At 38.6% G+C, this 13,104-nt stretch overlaps 1 protein-coding gene across 21 annotated transcripts in view; it reads right to left on the bottom strand.

The window, feature by feature from the left end:
* Positions 1-5,250: 5,250 nt before the first annotated feature.
* Positions 5,251-13,104, bottom strand: part of plekha7b (pleckstrin homology domain containing, family A member 7b) — a 424,118-nt gene continuing 416,264 nt past the window's right edge. For 20 of the 21 annotated variants that reach the window (XM_072272478.1, XM_072272481.1, XM_072272484.1 and 17 more), the window contains 2 exons: positions 12,867-12,954; positions 5,251-6,170 (listed from right to left, as the gene is read on the bottom strand). In XM_072272478.1, coding sequence (XP_072128579.1) covers positions 12,872-12,954 — 83 coding nt within the window. In that variant the 3' untranslated portion in view covers positions 5,251-6,170; positions 12,867-12,871. The remainder of the gene's footprint in view (positions 6,171-12,866; positions 12,955-13,104) is intronic. The other variant, XM_072272479.1, reaches the window with a different exon arrangement.

The raw sequence follows: 13,104 nt of genomic DNA, 5'->3' as shown, positions 1-13,104 counted from the left end.
ACTGAGATGTCTCTGAATTCTCTGAATCTTTTCACAATATTATGTACTGTAGATGTTGAAAGACCTAAATTCTCTGCAATCTTGCGTTGAGAAATGTTCCTTTTGAACTGACTAACAATTCTGTCACAAATTTTGGCACAAAGGCGTGAGCTACGACCCATCCTTACTTGCAAAGACTGAGCCTTTGATGGACGCTACTTTTATACCCAGTCATGATACCTCACCTGCTACCAATTAGCCTGCTTAATGTGGAGTCTTCCAAACCGGTCTTACTTGAATATTCTGTGCACTTTTCAATCTCATTTTAACTCTGTCCCAACTTTTGTTGAGTGTGTTGCAGCCATCAAATTCCAAATTTGTGTATATTTACAAAATACAATTGAGTTGGTCAGTAAAACTATTGAAAATCTTTTCTTTGTACTTTTGTCAGTTAAATAAAGGTTCACGTGAATTAACATATCACAGATTTTTGTTTTTATTGCATTTTGGAAAATATCCCAACTTTTCAGGAAATGGGGTTTGTACATTAAAGATCTGGAAGAAGGGACCGAGTGTAGTGTATCTAACTGATGATACAAAATTGAGTGGAAAAGCAAATTGTGCAGAAGATATGGAGAGTCTGCAGAGAGATATAAATAGGTTAAGAGAGAGGGCGAGGATCTGGCAGATGGAGTACAATGTTGGTAAATGCAAGGTTCTCCACTTTGGAAGGAAAAATGAAAGAGCAAATTATTATTTAAATGGTAAAACATTGCAGCATGCTGCTGTGTAGAGGGACTTGTGCATGAATCACAAAAGGTTGGTTTGCAGGTGCAGCAGGCTATCAAGAAGGCAAATGGGACGTTGGTCTTCATTGCTAAAGGGAATGAAGTTAAGAGCAGGGAGGTTATGCTGCAACTCTGCAGGGTACTGGTGAGGCCGCAGCTGGAGTACTGCATGCAGTTCTGGTCTCCTTAACTGAGGAAGGATATACTGGCCTTGGAGGTGGTGCAGAGGAGGTTCACCAGGTTGATTCCAAAGATGAGGGGGTTAGACTATAAGGAGAGATTGAGTTGCCTGGGACTGTACTCGCTGGAATTTAGAAGAATGAGAGGAGATTTTATAGAAACATTTAAAATTTTGAAAGAAGTAGATAAGATAGAGGCAGGAAAGTTGTTTTCACTGGTGGGTGAAACTAGCACTAGGGGACATAGCCTCAAGATTCGGTGGAATTGATTTCGGAAGGAGATGAGGAGGAACTGCTTTTCCCAGAGGGTGGTGAATTAGTGGTGTGCTACAGGGATCGTTACTGGACCCATTGTTTTTGTCATGTATATTGGATGCTAATACCTTCCAATAATTTACCCTCTACTGACATCAGGTTCACTGGCCTATCATTTCTTGGCTTATCCTTAGAACCTTTCTCAAAGAATGGAACAATATTAGCTATCCTCCAGACCATCACCCAAGGCTAAGGACACTTTAAACATCTCTGCCAGGATCCCTGCAATTTCTGCACTAGCCTCCTACAAAGTTCTGGAGACTTAGGCATCTTAATTTGCCTCAAGACAGCAAGCACCTCCCCATCTGTAACTGTAGCTGGTCTGTGACCTCCCTGCTATTTTGCTTCAGTTCTACAGACTCTGAGTATGTCTCCTGAGTAAATACAGATGGAAAAAATAAATGTAAAATCGCCCCTATTTCTTTCAGCTCCACACATAGACGACCACACTGATCGTCAAGCCTTGCTATCCCTTTTGTTTTCAATATAGCTGTAGAAGCCCTTGGGAATCTCCTGCAAATTGTTGGCTAGGGCAAGCTCATGCCTTTTTTATAAGCCCTCATTTCTCCCCTAAGTGTTCTCTTGCATTTCTTATACTCCTCAGCACTTCATTTGCTCCTCGCTGAATGCACCCACGATGCACTTCTATTTTCTTTTTTTCCCAGTCAGTTCAGTTTGGCAACTTCTCCTCCACAATCACCATCAGCACAGGTGCACCACAAAGCTGTGTGCTTGGCCCCCTGCTCTACTCACTTTATACTTATGACTATGAGGCTAAGCACAGCTCCAATGCTATATTTAAGTGTGCTGATGACACCGCTGTCGTTCGCCAAATCAAAGGTGGCGATGCATCAGTACATGGGAGGGAGACTGAAAATATGGCTGAACAGTGCCACAACAACACCCTCTTTACTCATTGTCAACATGACCAAAAAGCTGATTATTAACTACAGGAAGAAGAAACCATCAGTCCATGAGCCAGTCCTCATCAGGGTATCAGAGGTGGAGAGGGTCAGCAATTTTAAATTCCTCGGCATAGTCATTTCAGACATAATGGCCCAGCGTGAAATGGCCATAACAATGAAGGCACAACAGCACCTCGATTTCCTTAGATGTTTGTGCAGATTTGACATGTCATCTAAAACTTTGACAAACTTCTATAAGCATGTGGTGAAGAGTACACTAAACTGGTGCATCATGGCCTGGTATGGAAACACTAATGCCTTTGAATGGAAAAATCTACAAAATGTAGTGGATATGGCCCAGTTCATCACAGATAAAGCCCTCTCCACCACTGAGCGTACTTACAAGAAACACTGTCACAGGAAAGAAGCGTCTGTCATCAAGGACCCCCAACATACAGGCCATGATGCACTCCAACACGCTGCCATTAGAAAGGAGATACAGGAGCGTCACATCCCACACCACCAGTTATTATCCATCGACCATAAAGCTCTTGAACCAGAGGAGATAACTTCACTTACCCCAACACTGAACTGATTCCACAATCTATGGACATACTCTTAAAGAATCTGCAACTCATGTTCTCCTTATTTATTGCTTATTTATTTATTATTTTCTTTTTTTTTTGTATTAACACAGTTTGTCATCTTTTGCACATTGGTTGCTTGTCCATCTTTAATGTGTGTGATTTTTCATTGAATCTACTGTGAATGCCCGCAAGAAGATCAATCTCAGGGTAGTATATGGTGACATATGTCTGTCTGTCTAGGTACCATATCCGATACAGACATTGGTGACCATGGTTTTCCATATAGGTCTATCCCTCATTTTTTGGATGACTTCCATTTCCTCGATGTGTAGCCACCTGGCTATGCTTTTGATGTACATAAGGCGAGGTCTTCCTCTAGGTTTGCTCCTCTTTCCAGAGAGTATTAGTTTTTCTAGTTCATCTTTCCGCATGATATGTCCTAGGAATCTGAGTTGTCTTTCTCTTATTGTTGGTATGAGTGATTGAACTGCTTGGGCTCTTCTGAGAACTTCTTCATTTGATGTGTGTGTGGTCCATGATATTTTTAACATTCTCCTGCAGAACCAAAATTCAGCTGCTTCTAGTCTCTTTTCTATTGCTGGAGAAATGGTCCAGCATTCACTTCCATAAGTCAGGATAGAATAAATGTAGCACTGCAGTATTCTGTTTTTAGTGTACGTGCTCATCTTTCTGTCTGTTAATATGGTCTTAATTTTTTGGAAAGCTTCTTTCGCCATTGCTTTTCTGTATTTGATATCTGTGTCGCACCTGCCATCACTTGTAATTAGGCTGCCAAGATATCTGAATTTGTTGACTTGTTTGATGTTTGTAGTTCCGATCTTGATCACACATTGTGGGATGTTTGTCTTTCTGGAGATGACCATGCTCTCTGTCTTCTTGCTGTTGATTCAGAAGCCTCTGCGATTACTTTCTGCTGCCATTATAGTGAGTAGTTCTTGAAGTTTTGTTTCTGAGTCAGCTATTAGTACAATATCATCAGCATATCTGATGTTATTTATATTATGGCCTCCAATTGTGAATCCTTTGATGTCTTTGATACTTCTCAAGATATCTTCACTACATAGGTGACATATGTACTTATTAAATTTACTTTGACCTTTAGGTTCCCTAAACCTATTATCCTTGCCTTTTTTATCCTAATAGAAACATACAAACTCTATACTCTCAAAATTTCACTTTTGAAGTCCCCCTACTTACTAAGCATCCCTTTGCCAGAAAACGATGCATCCCAATCCATATTTGCCAGATCTTTTCTGATGCAAGCAAAATTGACCTGTCCTGTCTGAGCACTGCCGTGACATTTTTCCTGACTAGTAATGCCGCCCTTCTCCCTTTAATCCCACCCGCTCTGTCATGTCTAAAACAATGGACCTCAGAACACTAAGCTGCCAGTCCTGCCCCTCCTGCAACCAAGTCTCACTGACAGCTAAGATGTCATAATTCTACAGGCTGATCCATACTACTTTATCTACAATACTTGCACTGAAATAAACGCAGCTCAGAACATTATCCCCACCATGCTCAACCATTTTATCAAAATCACATGGAAGGTATTTGAGAATGTTGTTGAAAATTTTCTTGGCAGCTACAGAGCACCAACCTACATGCAGCTGGTTGACAACATGCTTCAAGCTATGAAGTGCAACGTGTCACTAAAGATTCATTTTCTGCATTCCCATTTGGTGCTGTCGGTGATGAGCATGGTGAAAGGTTTCTCCAGGACCTTGTGGTCATGGAGAAAGAGTATCAGGGCAACTGGAATCCATCAATGCTGGCTGATTATTATTGGACAGTTAAGCAAGAAGCCTCAGACACTGAGTGAAAATGAAAATCATCAAGAAAACATTTTTAGCTTCGTTGAAGTTCTGCAAAGCGTTAGCACCATTAGGCATTAAACACATTATGTTCAATAAAAGTTAATTTCTTGTTTCTTCAAATTCCTACATAATACAAGTAATCTGAAATTATATTTGTGTTTAGCTTCAAGCAGTCTATCATAAACAAAAAAAAAAAAATTCTGAGGAAGCAACACGTTGAAAAAATTGTTGTCCGGTGATATTATTTTGTGGGAATTTCTATTGCTAACTGCTGCATCTATTATTTTCACTTCTAAGCAATCAGCAATATGCCACTGTAATTTACTCACCTCTTCTGAAAGTAGCAACTCATGTACTATACCGATACTTCAAATGACAAGGTCTCAACACTAAATGGAGGAGACTATTCAGTCATGTCCATATGGAGACGCTTTCACACATTGCCACTTGGTAGTAATATGGATGCATAAAACTGTTTTAAGGCAGTATGTAATGATGAAACACCAACTCTACTAACATCAAGGAATTTATTACTCACCAGGCTCTTCAACTTCATATGGATCACCCCTATACCAGTAGACTGCATGTTGAACTTTTCCTATTAAACAGATTCTGCACTACCATCAATTCTTACGACATGAAACAGTTGCTTTCGTTGAATCTTTTTATTAATATTTACATTATGCAATACTTTTCAAAATCATTTCTGTACTCCATTTTTCAAAATAATCTTTCTGCTGTGCTTTTCACTTTGCAAGTGTCTTTGTGGTAATAACAATAGAATCCATTTGGTTTTGGCAATATAAGTTCATTCTGGCAGTGCTTGATTCAGAGAAAATAAATTCATTTTAAAATTGATCCAAAAATTGGTAGGAATATCACATTTTAAATTTGAGATTCAAAAATAGATGAGTATTTTAATGTAATTTATGAGAAGACCAGAGAAATGGTCCTTTACTTTTTACAGAATTTGTCATGACAATAAAATATTGCAGCTGAACACAGGCCAATACAGATAAACCCATTTCACAAACACTGCAAGACTGTTCTGAATAAATGCATGATCCATATAAATCTGCTTCAACACCTTCTGCCTCTAAATTACTGCATACCAGCTTTCTGTGGTATTTGTGTGTGCATTTCACATACCTTTTAAAGCAATTCATATACATTAAAAAAAAAGTGCAATACAGTATATATGCTTAAAAAATTAATCCTACTGCACACACCTCCACTGTGCTAAGTAAAACTTTAGTTTCCAATGTGAGTCAGCAAATTTTAACCATCATTGTGTTGAACAAGATAGCTTCCATATGTTTTAGAAAAATAGCCTCCCAATGAAAGAACCAATCTATAACTCATGGTCAATACAAGCCCGGTTTCAATGGCTCCCAATGAAAAATTGTCTTTGTCTTGTTTCCATACAAAAGTCTAGTTCTTCCATTTCTGGCTGGTTAGTGTTGGTTATCCGAATTACCATGTTGTGCTTCATCAGAGCAGCTTTGCAGGTTTGTCCCACTTTCTTTCTTGTTCAATTCTTCCTTCCTCTCTTGTTATTAGTGGTCAACCAGGGCTTTGGCTAATTTAGGAAGAGAAAGAATTAAGTGTTCAACTCTTTAATTACTTAAAACAAATTTTAAACTTTATTTTAAAAAAACACAGGGACTGGTGGGCATCATGATCTTCATTCTCCTTTCAGAGACTTTCTACCCAAAATATACCCGTCCACTCTTCATACCTTCCCATCTCCAAAGGTAAAATCCCTAAAAGTAATCATCAGGCAAAACTGAAAAGTATCCATTCATTCCTACATTTCTATTAGTCAGAATGTTTCTGAGGATCATCAGTTACAATTTGCATACAATCTTGCTCTCATCATGCAAGGACTGGAAAAGCTTGGAGCAGAGAGATCTTGTCAATGTGTACAAGGTCATGGCTGTTTTAGATTAGGTAAATGAAGGGAAGTTCTTCCAATAACTGTGTGGTTTAAGGACAAATAGATACAGATCTAAAATTTTATTCTAAGGAGACAAAGTTAATGTGAGGATTGTTTTAAATCTATAAACAGTCATTTGGATTGTTTGTACAGGTGGTGCAGATTCAAAAGTGAATTGGATAAGCACTTGAAAGTCAATCATTTGCAGCATTATGGGGGAATTGCAGTGGAATGGGACTGACAGCATTACCTTATAAAGAGCTGACATTGTCAGTGGACAAAATGGCCTCCTCCTCAACTGGAACTATTTTATGAGCTTAAAATTACTGCATCTTCTATCCCATTGCCCACTGTTAAATCTCTTCAGACTTTGACAAGTTGACACCACAAAGATGAACAAATAACCAAAACACCTTTCTGGTTTCCATTTTCCAATTTTGAACAATATTTAAGACCTATAAAGTCATGGCTTCTGCTTTTGATATTAACAAGAGCATCAGATCATTAAAACCAAATTCAAAAATTGCAAATATCATTTTATTATTGCACTGATTACTACAAACTATGTAATACAAACTTGTTGTGATTATGATCTACAATGAAAGAATGTTATTCATCAGGAAGTAATTTCTGTTTGTGAATTCATAATGTTCTTCACACAAGAAACACAAATCTTTTTCAACTATCACAAGGGAGTCATATCATCTAGATTTCACAGCACAACTCAAACACATTTTAAAACCTAGTATTTGTCATTGCAAGAATATTAATTGCTCAGAAAATGTTTAATAGAATGCTACTTTCTTCCATCACCACCAGATGGCATTAGAACACAACTTCACACCCAACAATAAAAATAGATAACCAATGAATGTACAAACAGTTGCAAATTCTCAATAACCATTTCTTCATAAATGGGTAGTTTAAATTTCTCATTCCACTGCAATGATTAGACAATTAGAGCCTCTGAAGAATTCACTGTGCCTTCTGAAGATTTAGTGGAAACACCATCTTTATAATTCAGACTAAATTATCAGGTAAATATTTACTTTGTTTATCAAGCTTACAGCATAATGATGGAAACAGAATCAAAATCTATCATTGTGTCAGTTCTGTATGTAAACAACACGTGGCACCTTCATCTCCAACTCAAGCTCAAAAAACATCATCAATTTTGTGGCAACTTCGCCTTAGAAATTTGTTGATATAGAATTACTTTTATAATTTCAGTAATAATAATTAATCTTGGCGCATTGTGTATAGTTTTTGTTCATATACCACATGAACAAAGATATATGAATGATATAAAGTATGCAGAGAATGGAAGATTGAGAAGTCCATTCGGCACAACAGCTGGAATTAAATCAGAACACTGAAGTGCATATAATATTGAATACTACAAGCAAAACCAAGTCGCTTTAAAAGTTGGCCAAGAAAATTGCAAATCAAGTTAGTACCTCCTAATGCTGAAATTAGGGATAATTAGTTTTTTTTTTACTTATTTGCCTGAAAGTAGATTGCAATTTTACCAGAACTTTACAATTTATGATATTCCTAGATGATCGTGTTGTTAACTTTCAGCATGAGTGATCCCACAATATTATGCTTGTTGCTCATAGCCTTTCTCGCACCCTAAAAAATAGTGCAACATCACAACTTTAAAAAGCACTCTGCCAAAAAGGTAACTTGGGACAGGACACTTTGTGTTATGCTGATATGCTTGTTACAAACATTGGTAAAGCTTTGGAAACAGATTTAGCAACTTATTCGACTTTTCCTGGAATGAAATACAGTGAGAATGAAACAGCAAAGGGAAATACAATGCAAGACATATTATTTACAGAAGATGATCCTTCTCTTTTGCTGACTCTTTCAGCGGGCCTGCTAGTACTTTTTTAAAAAAGTTTTTTGGTAAGGCTGGCATTCATAGATTTTATTAATCTCTATTGCAATGTACTGCTGCTGCAAAACAACAAATTTCATGACATATGCCAGTGACAATAAACCTGATTCTGATATTGATCTCTAGGAAGAGGTACAGTTGACGTTTCGGGCCGAGACCCTTGATCAGGACTAACTGAAGGAAGAGCTAGTAAGAGGTTACTAGCTTACTAGCTCTTCTTTCAGTTAGTCCTGACGAAGGGTCTCGGCCCAAAACATCGACAGTACCTCTTCCTAGAGATGCTGCCTGGCCTGCTGCATCCACCAGCAACTTTGATGTGTGTTGCTTGAATTTCCAACATCTGTAGAATTCCTCGTGTTTACGTTCTGATATTGATACTGCTTTTTCCTCATCTGCGGCCAAGACATCCTAAATGACAGTGGTATGAAGTGACACAAAAGAGATTGACAAACCAGACACTAGACAGAGGTGATGCATTACCTTTAGTGTTATGTGACATAGGGAAAGAGAAAACTCAAAGCTTGTATACTGAGAAGGATTTATTTACCATCTAGAATAGCTTTAAATTAAAATTAAGCAGCCGCAAGAGGTGTGGACTTACTTAAGTAACTGGTGAAAGCTGTAAAACAGAAACAAAAGTATAGATCTTGACAACAAGACAAGCCTTTACGCAGTTATGCATAAAAAGTTAGGCACTACACAATTTTTCCAAATTAGCATTGAGCTAAGGTCACTGGATAGCAACCCAAAGTGCAAGATCACCATCACACAACTGAACATTTTAATGACTTGCAGAAGGCTAGGTTTAAATAAGCAGCATTCCCTACCAACAGAAGGATCAAATCCACCCAAAATATACCTACTATTGTCATATCTAACTTGTATAACACAATCAAGTCATCCAACATAAAAATCATGGGCAAATTAGTAATTTTTCTCTTCCAACCATGACTCTATTTTAATACCTGCTTCACCTGCCCCCACACAATTCTCTCTCTACCTCCAACTTTCTCTCTTGTACATACTACAATACCTTCATTCTACTGATGTTGTTATGATCACTATTTCTCTGCACAACTAAAGAGCTGATCACTGACAACAGGAAGGGGAGCAATGCACATGCTCCTGTCCACGTCAATGGTATGGAGGAGGTTGACAGCTTCAAGAGCCTGGAAGTGAACATCACCAATACCACCAGCCACATACAGTACTGTAAATCTGGCAGGAGCAAAGGGTGTTGGGAATGGCGAGGGTGGAGTGCCACAGGAGGGGTATGGGACAGACGGCAAAGGTGGGAGGGAGGCGTGGTGGCACGAGTGCTGACACACCAGGCAAGGTAATTTGATTCTAATCAATTGGTTTATTATTCATTACAGAAAGTCTCTTTGTTGCTTCCTGCTCCCTTGCTCCTTCTCAAACATGATTCCCCTTCTCTCTGCCCCTTTCCCACCCTCAGTCCACAATAGAGACCCATATCAGAATCAGGTTTATCATCACTCACGTCTGTCATGAAATTTGTTTTTTATATATATATATATATATATACACACACACACACATACAGTGGCATGCAAAAGTTTGGGCACCCCGGTCAAAATTTCTGTTACTGTGAATAGCTAAGAAAGTAATAGATGTCCTGATTTCCAAAAGGCATAAAGTTAAAGATGACACATTTCTTTAATATTTTAAGATTACTTTTTTATTTCCATCTTTTACAGTTACAAAATAACAAAAAAGGAAAAGGGCCCAAAGCAAAAGTTTGGGCACCCTGCATGGTCACTACTTAGTAACACCCCCTTTGGCAAGTATCACAGCTTGTAAACACTTTCTGTAGCCAGTTAAGAGTCTTTCAATTCTTGTTTGGGGGATTTTCGCCCATTCTTCCTTGCAAAAGGCTTCTAGTCTGTGAGATTCTTGGGCCATCTTGCATGCACTGCTCTTTTGAGGTCTACCCACAGATTTTTGATGATGTTTAGGTCAGGGGACTGTGAGGGCCATGGCAAAACCTTCAGCTTGCGCCTCTTGAGGTAGTCCATTGTGGATTTTGAGGTGTGTTTAGGATCATCAGCCTGTTGTAGAAGCCATCCTCTTTTCATCTTCAGCTTTTTTACAGACGGTGTGATGTTTGCTTCCAGAATTTGCTGGTATTTAATTCAATTCATTCTTCCCTCTACCAGTGAAATGTTCCCCGTGCCACTGGCTGCAACACAAGCCCAAAGCATGATCGATCCACCCCCATGCTTAACAGCTGGAGAGGTGTTCTTTTCATGAAATTCTGCACCCTTTTTTCTCCAAACATACCTTTGCTTATTGCGGCCAAAAAGTTCTATTTTAACTTCATCAGTCCACAGCACTTGTTTCCAAAATGCTTCAGGCTTGTTTAGATGTTCCTTTGCAAACTTCTAATGCTCACGCAGGAAAGGTTTTCTTCTGATGACCCTTCCAGGAAGGTCATATTTGTGCAGGTGCCGCTGCACAGTAGAACAATGCATCACCACTCCAGAGTCTGCTAAATCTTCCTAATGGTCTTTTGCAGTCAAATGGGGGTTCTGATTTGCCTTTCTAGCAATCCTATAAGCAGTTCTCTGGGAAAGTTTTCTTGGTCTTCCAGACCTCAACTTGACCTCCACTGTCCCTGTTAACTGCCATTTCTTAATTACATTATGAACTGAGGAAACGGCTACCTGAAAACGCTTTGCTATCTTGTTATAGACTTCTCCTGCTTTGTGGGCATCATTTATTTTAATTTTCAGAGTGCAGGGCGGCTGCTTAGAGGAGCTCATGGCTGCTGATTGTTGGGACAAGGTTTGAGGAGTCAGGGTATTTATAAAGCTTTGAAGTTTGCATTAACTGGCCTTTCCTAATGATGATTGTGAACAAGCCATAGCCCTAACAAGCTAATTAAGGTCTGAGACCTTGGTAAAAGTTATCTGAGAGCTCAAATCTTTTGGGGTGCCCAAACTTTTGCATGGTGCTCCTTTCCTTTCTTTCACTCTAAAATTGTACAAAACAAAAGTAATACTCATCTTGCTTAAAATGTTGAAAAGAATGTTTCATCTTTAGTTGTATGACTTTTGCAGATCAGTTCATCTTCTACTCACTTAACCATTCACAGTAACAGAAATTTTGACCGGGGTGCCCAAACTTGTGTGTGTGTGTGTGTGTGTGTGTGAGTGTATATAAGTATATAAATATTTTATATATACATACACACATACAGTACTGTAGACACCACAGCCAATGCCTCCTGTTCTCCAGGAGGCTGAAGAAATTTGACATGCTTCCATCATCCACTGCTAATTTTTATCAATGCACCATAGAGCACATCCTATCTGGACGCATCATAGCTTACAGTATACCTACATATTATTTAAAATTTAGAGATACAGCACTGTAACAGGCCCATTGAGCCTGTGCTACCCAATCACACTCATGTGACCAATTAGCTACTAACTTGTACATCTTTAGAATGTGGAAGGAAACTGGAGCACCCAGAGGAAATCCACATAGTCAGGGAGAGAACGTACAAACTCCTTAGAAGGTTGCGGATTTGAGCCTAGGTCACTGGCACTGTCATAGTGTTACGCTAACCACGGTACCACCATGGATTTGTATGGCAACTGTTGTGCATGTGACCACAAAAAACTGTTGTGTTGTGTAAACAGCTCCTTTCCAAGGACAGTGTGTAATATTTTACTACCTCAGGCAAGCAACTGCATTAATCAAAGACCCCACCCACACCAAACATTCTCTCTTGTCCCTCTTCGATCTGGCAGAAGGTACAAAATCCTAAAAGATGTCTTCTAAGTTACTGTTGTAAGACTATGGAATGGTTCCCTAGTACAATAAGATTAACACTTGACCTCATAATCGACCTTATTGTATTCTTGTACCTTACTGGTTACCTGCACTGTACTCTCTCTGCAGCTGTTACACTTCATTTTGCACTCTATATTTGTTCTACCTCAATGCACCCTGTAATGATTTGATCTGTATGAACAGTATGCAAGGCAAACTTTTCACCATCTCAGTACACATGATAGTAATAAACAAATTCACCTTGCCCTGGCAGAGGTCCAAAACATAACTGAGAAATAGTTTCACATAAGTACTGTGTGCCAAATCAATACAATGACTTTATAAAATTTTTCAAAGCTAAAAAAGCAGGTTCAGACACACACTCACTTTACATAGAGTTCACTTAAAACTAAATTTTTGTGATTGCTGACCATTGCATTAATGATCAGGACTTCTTGAAGAGGAATTGGTCGATTGTCATGATGCAATATTCTGCTCAGTATCATGTTTTTGGTTAACCTTCAACAAGTTACGTTATTGAAGGCATTGCTAAGTTAGTACTATGTGTAGAATTAGATTGTAATCAAGACATACTACCGGTTAAAGCAGAAGTCATGTTAAAAGTAGTTAGTTCTTACTTTGTTTAGACAAATGTGTAGTGGAATCCATTGCTTACAGGGGAGTATGGAGGGGAAGGTGCTGAAGATGAATGGACTTGCTGTTGTGCTGGAAGGGATCATACACAGAAACAAGGACAAATATAGTTAACCACAAAAGTTAGCAACAAGACAATGACAGCCAGACAATTTGCAAATTCAATACCATCATTTCTGGTTACGCTTGGAAATAAATTAGTTATTGTTTTAAAAAACATTG

The sequence above is a fragment of the Mobula birostris genome, chromosome 11 (assembly GCF_030028105.1).
Source record: "Mobula birostris isolate sMobBir1 chromosome 11, sMobBir1.hap1, whole genome shotgun sequence".
In the NCBI taxonomy this organism is placed as follows: domain Eukaryota; kingdom Metazoa; phylum Chordata; class Chondrichthyes; order Myliobatiformes; family Myliobatidae; genus Mobula; species Mobula birostris.
This window is presented reverse-complemented; position numbering and strand designations above follow the sequence as displayed.